Source organism: Drosophila rhopaloa, unplaced genomic scaffold, assembly GCF_018152115.1.
Source record: "Drosophila rhopaloa isolate 14029-0021.01 unplaced genomic scaffold, ASM1815211v1 contig_3, whole genome shotgun sequence".
In the NCBI taxonomy this organism is placed as follows: domain Eukaryota; kingdom Metazoa; phylum Arthropoda; class Insecta; order Diptera; family Drosophilidae; genus Drosophila; species Drosophila rhopaloa.
Window position 1 is genome coordinate 10,534,574 of NW_025335123.1, and position 16,422 is coordinate 10,550,995.

The 16,422-nt window shown below is 36.6% G+C and overlaps 2 protein-coding genes across 2 annotated transcripts; both read right to left on the minus strand.

Moving 5' to 3' along the window:
• Window positions 1-5,698: 5,698 nt before the first annotated feature.
• On the minus strand, window positions 5,699-8,871 carry LOC108048906. The gene is made up of 5 exons (XM_017129856.2): window positions 8,627-8,871; window positions 6,865-7,186; window positions 6,714-6,790; window positions 6,203-6,632; window positions 5,699-6,125 (listed from the first exon to the last, which is right to left on the minus strand). The coding sequence occupies exons 1-5, from the start codon at window positions 8,845-8,847 to the stop codon at window positions 5,856-5,858; spliced, it is 1,320 nt and encodes a 439-aa protein (XP_016985345.1). The 5' UTR covers window positions 8,848-8,871; the 3' UTR covers window positions 5,699-5,855.
• Window positions 8,872-9,639: 768 nt separating this feature from the next.
• On the minus strand, window positions 9,640-13,281 carry LOC108048399. Its single transcript, XM_017129003.1, has 4 exons — window positions 13,260-13,281; window positions 11,048-11,124; window positions 10,310-10,724; window positions 9,640-9,983 (listed from the first exon to the last, which is right to left on the minus strand). The coding sequence occupies exons 3-4, from the start codon at window positions 10,673-10,675 to the stop codon at window positions 9,765-9,767; spliced, it is 585 nt and encodes a 194-aa protein (XP_016984492.1). The 5' UTR covers window positions 10,676-10,724; window positions 11,048-11,124; window positions 13,260-13,281; the 3' UTR covers window positions 9,640-9,764.
• Between the last annotated feature and the right edge of the window lie 3,141 nt (window positions 13,282-16,422).

Consider the following 16,422-nt stretch of genomic DNA (forward strand, 5'->3'; position numbering starts at 1 on the left):
CATGTTGATCAAGAATATATATACTTGTCCATGGCGTTTCAAACTTCTGACCAAAGTTATAATGCGCTCAGCAAGGGCATAAAAAGGCTGCAATGCAATTAAAAGTTTTTAACGAAACAACAAATATTTTAATATTCATTGGGGTACACGCAGACACCGAAATTTGGGGCGGTATAAAAAAAGAGAATGGGGCAAACTACATTATAATTATTGAAGGGCGTTGAGAAGATGTGCAAAGGGTACACATGAAATAAATATTTTAAATTGTAATCGGCTAAGAAAATATCATATACACACTTAGCCTGCTGAATAGTATCTCTAGAATTAAACTGAGTCTCTATGATTGAATTTTTAAGGAAAGTATTTCAGCTAATTCTGTTGGCGGTATTCCGTGAGGTAATTTTTTTGCATGGATTATATTTGGAGACAAAATATATAACAGCTTCCATTCCATTAGCATTATTTCATCAGACGTGGAAGCCTTCAAGCAGATGACAGACTCCATACGTACGTCCCACGCAGCCCCATTCCAATTTTCCGGAAAAGCTATGAAGAAAAATAAAATATAAGTAAAAGGAGGGAGGAAAAAGTCAGACAGAATGAACGATAAGAATGAACATTGAAGGAGGAGGGGGAATGGAATTCAGGTTCCAGTTGTGTGACACTGGATTACATGGAAATGCCTTTGGTTGTTTGCTTAAATAAAATATATTTACATTTTTCCAATTTAATGTTAATATAAACATTGGAAACATGGAAAACGATTAATTACAAGAAACTAAAATAGTTATTTTAAAACTGATATAATTTGTTAAAATATTTAACGAAACAACACAAGAAAGCACTTTATAATAAAATTGACTTGGTAAAATTTTGAGAACATTAAAGTATGATTTAAAATGAAAAACTTATATACCTTTTTCAAATTGTTCACTAAAAACTTGTAATTTAAAAACACGTTTAATAATAAATATTATTATAATATTAAACTATTTTTGCATAATCAAAATCCATCAAAAAATTAATCAAAAAATAGGAGAACAAATAAAAAGATAAATATTTTTTTTAATTTTTACAATCCACACATTGAACATTTTTGGAGCGGTGCTCATAATTATAATATTTTTTTTATTATTGGTAAAAAACGCAAAGTAATACAACTTTTGTGTAATATATTTGTCAATTTATGGGCTTTTTAGGAGCAGTGTCACACAGTCAGAGTGCTTCGTGCAAGCCAAGCAAAGTCAGCGGCAGATTCCCGATTCGTGACTGCGAAAAGTCAAGTGGTCGCGGCGTATGTGGCGTATGCGTAACGTAACCTAACGTAATGACATACGTGAAGGCATGGCGCCCCGAATCTCGTGTGTGTGCTTGTGTGTTTGTATGTGTGTGTGCGTAATCGCCTTTTTCGGGTTGTTGTCATTGCATTTTCACGCTCGCACACACACTACACACGCACACATTTGCAACGGCAGGGGCAGAACATTTAATCAACCCAACCTTCATCGTGACCGCCTTGTTCTGGTTAGTGGCACAACCTGTACGCTACAGTAAAGCTTACGAAAATCAAATCCATCAAGAAGAAACCCCTGTCTCTGTAGTCCCAATATCTGGAAATTAATGAATGTGGAAGCGAACGCGTTGTACCGAATTAGGATATGTATTTATATGGCTGGAACTAAAAAAATCATTTACATGAAATTTTGTTTAATAGAAACCAAACCAAAATTCGTTAGGAAACATTATATTGGTAATAATTTAATTCTTTTCCAGGGAACTATCCAACATCTGCTCCAAGTGCTCCAATCATTAATCATCGTATACAATTATACCTAACAATTTCGAGTGAGTTGAATTCGGCACTTGGAAGTTGGCCTGTAGATGCTGAGGTTTCGGTTGAGGTAAATGTTGGAGTTGAGGTTGAGGCTTAGACCCGGATTCTCGCGACCGCGTACCATCATTACTGTCATCGTCATCGGCATTGGCATCGGCATTCCCATTTCCATTTCCATTCCCATTTCCCGTTCCCAACAGCAGACTCATTCTGCTAAAATATTTATCTGTGGCCCAATCGCTGGCGTGTGTGAACGAGTTTGTGGAATGGAAGTGGGAGTGAGGGAGGGACCAAATTTAATGTCACAAACTTTTGATGTGTTCTAATTTATATACAAACAGACAAATAGACAGACTGGCAGACGACAGCATGGCTTCTTTATCTTCTCTTAATACCCTTTCAAGGGATATAATTGTTCCCAAAGATGCTTCCTTTTGGTCTAGTTAATAAATAAGCATTAATTACCTTCTTCGGGGCTGGACAAACTTATAATTCTATTTCAAGTTTGGCAAGTGGCCAAAAAAATTATAAAATACTTTATGAAAATTTGAGCAACTATCCCCATGATTGCTAAAGTTTTGGGTCTGTGCAATAATAAACAAAAACTCGTATAATATATTAACCAAGTTAATAATAACACATCAATACGTGCTTATTTTAATTTAAGGTATGTAAATATCGTCATACCCGTTGGCTTGGCCCCGAATCGTTAAAGTAAATTTGTTTTCACGCTTGACGGCGAACTGGGCGACTTGCTTTATCTTCCCATGCCCCTTTCGTTACCCCCGCCCCCCCTTAGGCACCCGTCCCTATATGTTAGCCAGATTTTGCCACTTTCTCCCACAAGCCTCCAAAAAAACACGCAGCTTTTCCTTGCATTGAACATTTTTCGAGCGAACGGTGCTCTTGTTAATATTTCATATGTCATCGCAAGGAGTCCCAGAAACACCACTTCGCTCCACTTTTTTTCGTCAGCCGTCATCCCCAGCATCCCCAAACTCCACATCCACATCCCCGAAACCCACATCCCAGCATTCCGACTCCCTGAATTCCTTGTAAGCGGCCACAACTCTTAAATCGCTTGCGTTTAAAAATTTGATTATGTGACATTTTGCGTTCAGCTTTTGTGAGAGCATCAAGGGAGGCAAACCGAAACAAAAAAAAGGGCAAATTAAATTTGAACACAGATTTACTTTTTTTTTTATTTTGTTTTATTTTTCATTTATGGTGGTGGCTGATTGTTGCTGTTGTTGTCATTGCAGGAGGAGCAGGAGCAGGAGCAAGAACAGGTCCTCCGCACGGAGCCTGTGGTAATTTCATTCCCTTTTATGAAGGCTTTTCCGCATTTTTGGCATTAAGATGAAAATAAAAACAGTTTTTCTGAGCTGGTCGTCCTTAGGATACGCGCTATATAAAAATATGTATATGCATAATTCATTGCTGTTTTTAATAAAGATGAATTTTATTTTATTAGAGCTTTAACAATGAGTTCTTAATTTCTAACTGTTCTTTCAAGTAAAGTTTAATAAAGTTCCAAGAAGTTATACTGTTGTAAGAAAAGGTTATTGTAATAGGACTCACTGGAAATTTATCTTTAGAGACTTATAATTTTAATGATAGAACTATTTGGGAATGGTTAAAAGAAGACCCCCACTTACTTTTTTTGTAAAATAATCGTAATTTTATTAAATAAATTAACAGACAATATTGTTCCTAATATTATGTATGCTTATTACTTTATCAACACATTTTTACGCCTTTACCTTATCCTTCTACCTTTTCATAAAACTTTTAGATTCATTTTAGAATCTGCAAGTTTGTTTTCATTTTTGTTCATGTATTTTTGTTGTACCTTTTAAGGACTATTTTCCAATATCATGAAAACAACATGAGTTAAGTTTACAAATTTATCAAAAATTAAACTGCTGTTCATTGACTTTTAATATTTAAAAATGGTAACAACTGTTTTAAAAAAATCAATATTAAATGCCTAGGGGAATTTTTAAATCAATTTTATTTGGCAGCCATTTTCTGATCTTTGATGGTCATTTGTGAGTATTTATTTATTTTGTGTGCTGGCATTAAGCGTCTGAAATCGGCTTAAATGCCCTTGTGCCGCCCAATCAACGAGGGCGAGGAGGGGAGGAGGGGAGTAGGAGAGGGGGCGTGGCAGCGGGATGGGACTTTGGGGACCAATTGCGCACTGTGAGCGTTTTTTTTTGTTTCTGCTTGCTGCTTTGTTTCATGCATAATTTATGCAAAATATCCAAGTACAAATTGACATTAATCAGTATGCTTTATTGACTCGCCCGTCGCCGCTGGTCGCAGGACTTTTGCCAGGATAAGCCCCGAAGCTCACACCCGTTGCGAAAATGTCAGAGTCGAGATAAAGGCGCACTCATGGCCTGACATGACATTTCTGGTGTGCTCCGCTTTGTACCGACCCAACATTCCTATTACTTAATCAAGAAATTCCTGTTGCCTTTGCCGTTGCTATTTACCACCCCCAAAAATCCACCCACCGCCCAGCGTTAATGTCCTTTGCGGCCTTCGCCACGTTTTGTTTGTGTGCCAAAAAGGGTATCGTGCAAATAAAGCCGCATTTTTTTGTTCGAAAATTAATATTTATGCATAATAATTGGTAAACCCATGACTGACTTTCGGTTAATTATTTAAATATCATTCGTAAGTACATATGCCAAAAACCGAAATTCCGTATTTATTACCGCTTTAATTATGGCTGAATAAATTCGAATGAAATTAAGCTGCATTTCATAAATATGCTTAAATTAAATTCTTTTCAATACGTGAAATATATTTGTTGTATTTTTGATTTATTATTTATTTATATTTAATCTTAGCTTAAATATAAATATATTTGTACAACCAGTGCTTAACAATTTATTATGCTCTAAAAAAATCGATTTAAAAACTTTAACAATCTAAATTTAATGCCACAACTTACATGCAAATTAGTATTTATTTCCTTCATTTAAATGTCGAACTTAAATATGACAATGCGAAACATAAATTGTTTGAATATTTAAGTAATGAAGAGTATTTCAGGTTCGGTTCTGGACTTCTGCACTATGACTTTCCTTCTTTTGTTTTGTTGATAATGAAAGTGACTTGACATTCCCCCGCTCCCCCTTGTGGCTTCCAGTTGTATTCGCCGACCTTCTTCGAAAGGATGGGGGGGGATGTGGGGGGAGTCACCAGTCAGAAGGAATTCGCAATAAACGGGATAAGCCAAAGCTCATTTGACCTGGACTGCGGCAGCGAATGGAGGTCGATCCCACGAGAAAAGGGGTTCTATTGGAGGATATTTAGGTTGAGGTTTCCCCAATCGATCGTCAGTACACTCAAAATAACAATCGCCGTTTACGTCTCCAATGGCACCACACCATAAATTATAACTCTAGTAAGCTGACCAACTATGTTATCTGCAGTTTTTTCAAAACAGATGCGGTTAACCTCAGACATATGGCCTAAAAGCTTAAAACATATATGTACACAAACTGGTTATATGTTGCTATTGATGATAAATAAAATAAAACAATAAAATACATGTGCAACTGGAAAATAATGTCCTAAAATTCTTATTCTAATAGCCAAATAATGGTTTGTTTATAAAAAAAAATCAATGCGCCTCTAAGACCTTTAAACCAGTTAAAAACGAAATCCAAGGATAGATTACAATTTGTAAATATCTAAGTGTAATAAAAAAAGAAGAAATATGTAGAAAAGCCCAAGAATCTTAGCTTGTCGAACATTTTTATGTTTAACAAAACACAGTTGTGGTAAAGATCGTTGTAAGGATCATTTAACTTTGAATTATGTTTTTCCAAACAATACAAAATTATCTTAGAAATGCGCAATTTGGATCTTTATTATTTAAACTAATGAAGGGTAGCAGTTACTTTATGCTTAACATGTTTGAAAACTATTCTATAGCGCAACAGCGCTTCAATCGATTCGAAAAATACGATTTGAGTTCCATCAAGCGAACGTTGGTATGCAATTACTCTAGTTCAGTGTTCTCAGATTCTGGCTTCAGGGACATCACAAACGCCGGAATAGGATCCGGTGCCGGGGTCGTGCTCCTGGAGGCGGATTCATTGGCGAACGACCCGGGAAAGTTGTCCAGCTTGCTGGCCACGTCCTCCACCCGGCAGCACTGCACCAATCCGTAGGCGGGGAACCGGTGGAGACTGGCGAAGAGGCTGTTCTTCAGCCAGGATACCTGGTCGCACATCGAGGAGCACAGCTCGGTGGAATTGTCGCTGCGGAACTGCAAGAGTCAAGGGGTTTTTGTTTGGTGAGTCGAGAGATTCCCCTCACTGCGATTGGTCGCATATATGTACATACAAAGGGGGAGTTGTGGCCGATGATGACGAACTCGTCCTCGACGCCTCCAGTTGACTCCAGGATGTGGACATGGGCCCAAATGTGGGCGGGAGCCGGCAGGGAGCTGCCGTCCGCCAGTTCGAAGACCAGCGAGCGGCTGGCGTTGCAGGATCGCCCCACATCCAACGGCAGCTCCAGTACTCCGGAGACGCCCAGTCGGACGTCGAAGTGGAGACCGGCTTTGGTGGCCTCCCGCATCGCCGCCACCCAATGCTTCCAGTTGCCGGAACGCAGGGAGCTCAGCCAGGTGGTGGCCATCATGGCCTCGTAGCCGGCCAACTGGACACCAACAGCATCGTCCAGAACTAGACTGGCGGATTCGAAGACTCTTCCCTGGAACAACTGCCACAGCACGTCTTTCTTCTTCAAGTAGGCGTCGATTTCGGTCTGGCTGCTCGAGGAGACACAAGTTAATGACTAAATTATGTTCTAAACTCTCAGACACAGAGAGTCAAAGAATTTCATAACCCACCTGATGGACTTGATTAGGTTTTTGCGGTAGTTTACTTTGATGTCCAATCCGATAGTATTTAGCTGACCCAATTGCGTCTGTAGGCAGGGAAACCGAAAAACAAGCTTTTACAACGCCGAGATCTCGGAAATAACAATTCCGTAAGTCCTACCTTTTGCAAAATTAGGTTCTTTTCGGGGAACGTCGTGTAGGCAATGTATTTCATCCGGGAGGCGACAATATTATAGCACAATGCGGCATTTTTCATGGTCCCCATTTCTTCGAAGTCATGACCCAAAACGAGTGTCATGTCGCCTTCGCAGTTGGGCAAACTGGTCCTGCTCTCAAACAACTGCGACACTCCCTTCTGACACTGTACAACAAGGTTCATTAAGCGGTCTCGATTTTTTGGATATACAAAATAATCAGATTCGCATCTCAGTGAAACCTTATTGTCATTTATTGACAAAGACTCTGTATGGCCGTAGGAATGTCTATAAAAAATAGATATTAATACAAACTATTTACACACCTTTTTGTATAAACTTGCAGTGTCTTAAACATTAATTTCCCAATGAACTATATGTGTTTGGACCGATTGGTCATTTCTTCCTTTTTGGATAGAACTGGCAATTAAAATCCAGAAATTGTATAAATCGACCTAATTCGATGTTAGATTCAATCCAATACAACCTTTAAACATTTTTTAGTCTCATACAGTTACTCAAGTATTTATAAGTTGAGAACGGCTAATATGAATCTTAAAATTTTTAAAGATACTCTCTGGATATTTTTATAACATAAAAAAAACAAGAAAGGAAGCAAACTTCGGCAAGCCGAAGTTTATATACCCTTGCAGTTATTACAAATCGAAATGCCTATTTATATGCCCATATTACTTAAAACAATGAAGCTGTGTCGACTTTGCGCTGCATTTTGCCATCGTTTCTATGGCAGCTATATTTAATTTAATTTGATAAAAACTGTAATTCCGTAATATTTAATCAAGAATATATATCTTTATAGAGTCCAAAATGTTTCCTTAACTGCGTTGCAAACTTTTGACTGAAATTATAATACCCTCTGCAAGGGTATACAAATTAATGTCAAGCTAAAAGAGAGAAAAAAGATGTAAGATCCTAACTAAAACCGTATAAAATTACTATATGTGTAGTGCCGAATATGTTGAAAATCAACGAAGCTTTGTCGATTTTCCTATTATCATCCGATCTTTTCAATTAGCTTACATATTATATAGTCGTCTGATTTGTTTACAATTTAAACGGTATGTCTATAATCGTAAATATAACTTATCTCGGAGAATTTTCTTACATGTTTATAAACAACGAAGTTCTGTGTATTTGCATGCTATATTCCTATTTGTTTTCCGATCTTTCCTATGGCAGCTATATGGTAAACGATTTTTATAAAACTAAAACCGTATTTCTGATATCGTTAAAAACTACTATATCTGGAAGTATATGGGTATATGTTAAGAAACAACTAAGTTATAATTTGAATTCTCTTTTTACTGATTGTGCCTATGGGAGCCATATGATATAGTCGACCGATCCAAATGGATTTAACACTGAGAGACTAGTTTGCATAGTAACGGGCAGTTAGACTGGCGGACAGACGGTGATGCTGATCAAGAAGATATATCCTTCATAGGATAGGAGATGTCTCCTTCACTGCGTTGCAATCTTTTGAATGAATTAACATACCTCCTGCAAGGGTATAAAAACACAAGCAAATTGCAAACTTATTTCACTTACAACTAATTGAATATGTCAACACTTGTACATTATAGTTATATGTCTTGAAAATTATTTAGGTAGGGGAAATTTGGAAACAAGTTTTTATTACGTTACAAGCTTCTGAGCCTTCTGCAAATTCTTTTCCACAATCAAATTAATATACACTCTGCAACCTACCTATAATTGAATAGAAATCCACTGCCGCAAAACAACTCAATAGTTTCGCCTCTATCGCGTTCATGATTCCCAGCAGAATTGGACACCAATTGCTTGGAGCCAAAAGTCGTAACGATAAGGGGGGCGGTGGGTGTGGTCTTAAGTTGACAGGATCCAATTGCATCCTGGGGCAGTCCCCAGAGAACTGAAAGACCCAGGAACACGGTGAGTAACGACCACATCGCGACGACTTTGGAATTAAACTGATCTTGCCTCCCAGTGCAGTCCCTTTTTAAAGGGTCGAATTGCCGATGTAGCAGAAATTCGTATCGCACTTGCGGATTCGTAATCGTAAGCGCATTTCTGACGAGTGCAGCGCTAAAAGCGATAAGCCATGGGTTGATCTCCTTTGCTCTAAAAATACAAAATACAAACATACATATATATACATATTTTGTATTATCTTTATAAATAAGACAAACGGACATTTGTGTGTATATTGCTAAAGCTGCTTGTGCTGACTGATCGTGGGATCCCCCTTTTTCGCAAGTTTTCACAGATTGCTTCCCGTTGAAAGATGAGAGTGTCGATAGGAACAGTAATACTCACTTAAAATGTCTGTATGTAAATAATTTACATACTGTGCACCAGGTGATAGCATTTATTATTATTATTATTATATTATTGCAACTCTTGCTAAAGCGATTTGTTTTCCTAAATAATAGACAGTTGGCAATAGATCAAAAGATTGTTGGTGGTTGTTAAAGAATTTACTATAAACACAATATTGAAAACATACAAATTCTGCAAAAATATAATCAGGTAGTACATTTCTCTGTTTAAAAGTGTGTATCTCAAGCCAATAGAAGTGGAATGGTTGACAATTTTGATCACAAATTCAACCGGTCGCATTAAAAAAATGCAAAATAATAAGCAAACATTTTCACAAGACTTAAAACTTGCAACTTTTATTTTAATTAATTTTTAGTTTACAATTCAAAATGCATTTTGCCTTTTTGGAATTTTTTTTTTGCCATATTTTTTGTTCTTTGTTAGTTAATAAAATTGATTGCTAACATAACTATTAGTTAGCTATAATGCAGATATTAATTATCCGATGTTATTTGTTTACAAAATCATTTGTGGTGCTCGATCCTGTCTACTCCTCGAGCTCCTTAATTTTTTCGGTGGTGGCTGTGGCACGCACTCTTGACCCGTAAAAGGAATCCAACTTTTGGGCCACATCCTCCACTCGGCAGCACAGCATCAAGCCGTTGATTGGATACCGATGCAGCCTGGCGAAGAGGGTGTTCCTCAGCCAGGACACCTGGTCGCACATTGATGGGCAAAGTTGTTCCGCAGAGGGGTCGTCTCGGAACTGCGAACGGAATAAAAAAATTATTTAAACAGAAATAAACACCAACAACAAATTCAAAATATATTCTTTTACAACTAAATGTTTAGTGTTTGGCCTTGGCTTTGACCTGATTTTAAACTATTCTTTGCGATCAACAAATATTTTTCAATGCCAGCCTTGTTTAAATTGCTTACAAAACAGAATGATTTACCAACGTTACGAGCGAAGGATCTTTATAAATTTAGTAAGTCGTTTTAGGATGCACAGATCAAGGATAATTCCCCTTTGGATTGGCTTACACATTCTAAATTTTCTGAGTGTTAAATTATTCATTATTTTGTACTTACAAAGGGCGAGTTGTGTCCGACAAGGACGAACTCGTCCTCCGGCGATCCGGTTGGGTGGAGAGCCCGCACATGGGCCCAAATGTGGGCGGGCAGCGGGAGGGTGCTGCCGTCCGCCAGGTCGATGGCCAGATCGCAGCGATCCCCGGATTCCGGCATCTCGACCATCCCGGAGACTCCGAGGCGGATGTCGAACTGGTCGCCGGACTCACTGGCCGATCGCAGTGCCGCGAGCCAGTGCCTCCAGTTGCCGGTGCGCAGGCTGTGCAGCCAGACGATGCTCATCATGACCTCGTAGCCGGCCACATGGGCACCTAGTGCATCGTCCTGGACCAAACTGGCGTAATCGAAGGGCCCCGTGCCGAACATCTGGGACAGCTGCTTGTCCTTGTTCCAAAAGGCGTCCACATCAGCCTGACTGCAACCGGCGGAGTAGATAAAGTGGTATTTGACGTACATACGTTAAAACTTATTTGGACATTATTTCTGTAATTTTATATGATAACAATCATGGCCTTTATAAGTTATTATTCAGTTCTTAAAAGGGCTTTTAATAAGAAATACATTCAGTGTGTTTTACAAACAAGTAACTACATCTAGAGTTTAATTCAATTATATGAATAGCATTTCAAATTAAATTTCATTGTTATTCATTTTTTCTATTAATAATTGTTTGCGTTGGCACAAAAAATCTAAAGACGTAATAATTCGTTATTTTTTTTATTTTTTATATAATCGCACCTGGCAACTTTTAAGAATCGATCGCTGGCGTTCACATTTATATCAAATCCAAGTTTACCCAGTTGGCCTATTTGCGACTGTAAAAATGGCAGGAAAAATGGAAATGAAAAATATTTAATTTAATTTTTTGTAATAATTTTTTTGGTATTTTTTTTGCACGAAGTTGATATACCCTTGCAGAATACTCTGTAAATTATATTCTTCAAAATTATTCATATGATGCATTCTTAATACTCATAAAAAATCCAAACTTCCTAACTTTAAAAACACCAAAGTTATGGCATTTCCAATCGTTCAGTTATATGCCAGCTATATATAGGATATAGTCGGCCGATCCTTATGAAGTTTGGTAGGCCGGATTGATTGGCCAAAAATAAAACCCATAGAAAATCCCAACTTCCTAACTTTACAAACACCAAAGTTATGGTATTTCCGATTAATCAGTTATATGGCAGCTATAGGATATAGTCGGCCGATCCCGGCCGTTCCGACATATATACTGCGTGCAAAGGAAAGAAGGGTGTGTGCAAGGTTTCAGTTCGATATCTTCAAAACTGAGAGACTAGTTTGCGTAGAAACAGACAGACGGACAGACGGACCGACAGACGGACAGACGGACATGGCTATATCAACTCAGGAGGTGATCCTGATCAATCGAATATATATACTTTATAGGGTCGGAGATGTCTCCTTCACTGCGTTGCACACTTTTGACCAAAATTATAATACCCTCTGCAAGGGTATAAAAACCCTTAAAAATGCGTTTTAAATATATGATTTTAATATACAAAATCCAGAAAAAACAGCACATTTTTTTTTAGTTTTTCAATCAAAACCCTTGGAAATAATGGTCAGATCTTGGAATGTCATACCTCGTTGAATTCGTTACAAAATTTCCAATCGAATAGTATTCTCAGCTCAAAAATTTTATTTTGGCCCATATTTCGAAAAAAATCAAGTGTTACCCCTTATCAAAAATGCGAAAATCGGTCAAAAAATAAAATTTACTAAAACCTCCTGGAATCGATTGTGTAGGCTGTCAGCTACACAGAACAGTCATTCTTTTCGCTGTGCGTCTTCTTTTAGCAAAGCTACAACAAAACAAGAAAGGAAAGCTAACTTCGGGCGGAGCCGAAGTTGATATACCCTTGCAGAATATTATGTACATTATATTCTCCAAAATTATTCATGTGATGCATTCTTAATACTAATAAAAAATTCCAACTTCCTAACTTTAAAAACACCAAAGTTATGGCATTTCCAATTGTTCAGTTATATGCCAGCTATAGGATATAGTCGGCCGATCCTTATGAAATATGGTAGGTCGGATTGACTAACCAAATATAAAACCAATAGAAAATCCCAGCTTCCTAACTTTACAAACATTAAAGTTATGGCATTTCCGATCAATTAGTTATATGGCAGCTATAGGATATAGTCGGCCGATCCCGGCCGTTCCGACATATATACTGCGTGCAAAGGAAAGAAGGGTGTGTGCAAAGTTTCAGTTCGATATCTTTAAAACTGAGAGACTAGTTTGCGTAGAAACAGACAGACGGACAGACGGACATGGCTATATCAGGAGGTGATCCTGATCAAGAATATATATACTTTATTGGGTCGGAGATGTCTCCTTCACTGCGTTGCACACTTTTGACCAAAATTATAATACCCTCTGCAAGGGTATAAAAAAGATATTCAAATGGAATGTTATATTAAAGGAAACATTTTCGAAAAAGTTTTATAATGCTGCACGAAATGACTATTTTAAAAATACAAATATTTTTGCCGCCCTTACAAAAGTGTACTATAAATCTCTATTCAAATTGTAGTTTAGTTGCGCATTATAAAAGCTATTAACATAAAACTTTCCAAATCTTTTTTCGTATGTGTACACTTCAAAATCTTGCTATAACTATATAACAATTGGGTAAATATTGCTATATTCGGTTGTTTTGCGTAATAAATAGAGTTTATATAACCTCGGATCCATCCCTTGAGTTGACTATAACCTTAAGCTGTCTTACATATAAATAAGCGCAGTGCACGCTGTTATCAAAGATAGCTTTCGTTCTCGTTTTTTTCTACATCCCGTGTTACTTATTTGTTAAAAATTTCGAACAGATCCATTGGATGTACATATCTCAATGTATCTCAAAAATATGTGCCAAATGTTGACTTCTATATTTATTGGTAAAGTTTAACCACGTACCCGTCTCTTTTGAATATAAATCCAGTGCCGCAATAAAACTGGATTTTTTCGCTTATGTTTAGCTCTATTAAGCCTGAATAATCAGAGAGTATTGTTCGGGTCCCGATGCTTGTTACAAGAAGAGGTCCTGTCGGCGAAGTGTTAATTTCACATTTTGTCACAGTTTTTGAGTTTTCATAAGCAGCTAACAAAACCAGTAACAATAACACCGCCCCCGCCGCCATCGCAAGAATTTAGTTATTGACTGGTTTGGGAATGACCGATGGCGGGCATTTATAGGGTGGATCTGCTGATTCCGCAAAATTTCTTATCAGATGATTTTACTCCGCAGTTTCCTTTTTTCCATAATCTGTCAATTCATTTTGGAACTATATGTATTGACAAAGTACACCGTCATTAAAATACATTTATGGGATTTCTCAATTAAGAGCTTTAAAGATAGATTGGCCTAATTGATTAATTACAAATAAATGAAAGTGTACAATTTTTAGGGCATTTTAAATATTTATGTAAAATATAAAAACAGGTTGTTAGTTCTAACTAGTGGATTCTTCAAAAATGTATTTAACTGTAGTATATTGAAAAAAATAGTACAGTAAATAACGACAGTATTAATTAGACAGCTGCATCAAGTATTGCAACAAATTTGTTGTGTGTAACCTATATAAACGTGATTACGCTTTATCTGTCCATATAGAATAATATATGTATATTGATTAAGCAAGTTATAAAGTACTTTAAAGTTGTTTTTTTTTCCATTCCAGAAATATCCAGGATACCATATAGTTGCTATAGAACATTAAAATTTGTTTCGATTTCACGACAAACTTACTTTCTAAAATAAAAACACACGTTTGAATTTTATTTTTTATGAACTTTTGTTTATTTTTTTCGGATTTTCTTTGTTTTTCTTCAGTTTTTTGTTTTTTATTTGTTTTTTGTTTCATTTCTTTTAGTTTTTTGCTTTTGTCGGCCTTTCATTAATACTAAGTGTACGCATTAAAGGTAAAATATGTTTTATGTTTTACTTGTTAATTGGTTTCCTTCGATTTTTGTTTTTTATGTTCTCCTTCATTAATTATAGGCTTACTAAAAAGTGTTGTATATATGTAGTGAATGCTAAAGGGGCCAAAATGGAGTCATGTAAATGTAATGCTTTCTATATCAACTCTTTCTGCCATCCCAAATTGTTTCCCCTTGATTTTTGCTTTATAATTATAATAGTAATTATTATTAGTTCCTGCATTACGTTCCACACGTAACGTTGCTTTAAAGTGTTTCTGTTTAGCGGTAGGCGCTTAAGGCTAAGATCGTTTGCTTTTACGTTTCAGAAAAGTGATTCTTTAGTGAGTTTTTCGCTATATGTTACATACTCCTCGATCCAGCTATCCAGCTATCCTATTCCTCGTCGTCGTCGTCGTCGTCGTCGTCTAGTTAATGCCCTCGTTAAGTAACAACAAAAGGTCAACAATTAATTGCTAATATGCCAAATGCATCTGCTAGAACTTGGGCGATTTGATCAGATTGGACAAAAATCAAATACGTCTCATTCGTGTTAAAATATATATATGTATTTATAGGTGTTTTATATTCATATATGCAAATAAGTTGTTCATATCAGGGATGTAATCTATATAGAGGTGTTAATTAATATATTTATATATATTTCCTTTTATCGCTGAATTAAAAACTTCTTTTTATTTGAATCGTTTGGTTTTTTCTCAATTTTTATTTTCATACATTTCTTTTTTATCTCCTCGTGTGATTTATTTTTCAATTAAATGCTAAAAATTAAGTATAGAAAAAAAATGTTTCTTCTTTTTGTATATGTATTTCTGATGCATCTTTTTATCGTGTATATATATATATTCTTTTATGTAGAATTGGGGATATTTTGTGATAATTTCTTTCGCTTTCTACTCGCTGTCGATAAAAAAAACTAATTTACACAAAACGAAATGACATTTCCTGCGAGTGTACATAACAACTGGGAGACCGGTTAAGTCGGGGAAAGATACGAATCTATTGACCGCCTCTATATACAAGGACATACACGTATCCCTATGAACACCCACACACACACTCACACACACAGAACATTCGGAAATCAGAACCCCAAAACGTAAATTAAATATACAGTATGAATTTTCACCAAAACACGTGCATTATACGAATACAACACATGAATCATTTCGTTAGCTTTTACATAGATAGTTGCTATCATAATTCCTATTGCTATTACAGGATCAGAGTCCCTGATGAAGAAATGATCTAGAAGGACCTATGGATCTATTTACAGGGACACATTGACGAGGAGGATCGAATGCATGCAGATGATAAAGATATAGACAAAGATTATACATGGAAGACGGCAGAGACTCCAAACATGTATCATTAATTTACTGAATTGTCACTGCAATTGGGGGGATAGCATCCTGGCACCTGCTTGCGAAGGCTTGTGGTCATTCGAAAAGAAATTACAAGTTATATTCCATTTCTTTTTTTTCTATGTTTTGTTTAGGCGCGACACATACAAAAAATGTTGTATCTACTTAGTAACTAAATTTGCTTTTGGTTTGTGGTTCTGGTTCTGCGAATTATCGGCTCACATTTTCTCTTAGTGGGCCGGTGTGTATATGTGTGCGAGTTTCTTATGTATGTGTATAAATTACAGTTGTGTGGGTGGGGTGCAGTCTGCTCTTCAGCTGCGAAAAATTAAAATCGTAAAACAATAAGATTCCATAAAATTTGCTCACGGCGGTCCGTGGGTTGGGGAATGGGGATCGGGATGGCTCTATTTTTAATGACATCTTTTTTAAATAATATAATTGGATTCGTGTACAGACAACTGCGAGCGCGACTGTGCCATTCCCTGCGGATAGATATCTTGAATTGATTTCGTTTCGATTTGTTTTGTTTGTTCTTTTTTTGTAGGGTTTTTTTTTGTTTTGTTTTTTAAATTAGTTAACAACTCTAAGCATAGGTGTGTGTATATAATTAAGAAAAAAAAAAGCATTATCAATTAGGTTTAGAACTACAAACTAAACTTGCCTATGCAATCAATAATATTAAACATAATAAGCTTTGGAACCATGTGCGGACATCCTTGTCGCCACGATCCATCATTATCGTAATGGTAATACACAATAATAATCGAAAGTGA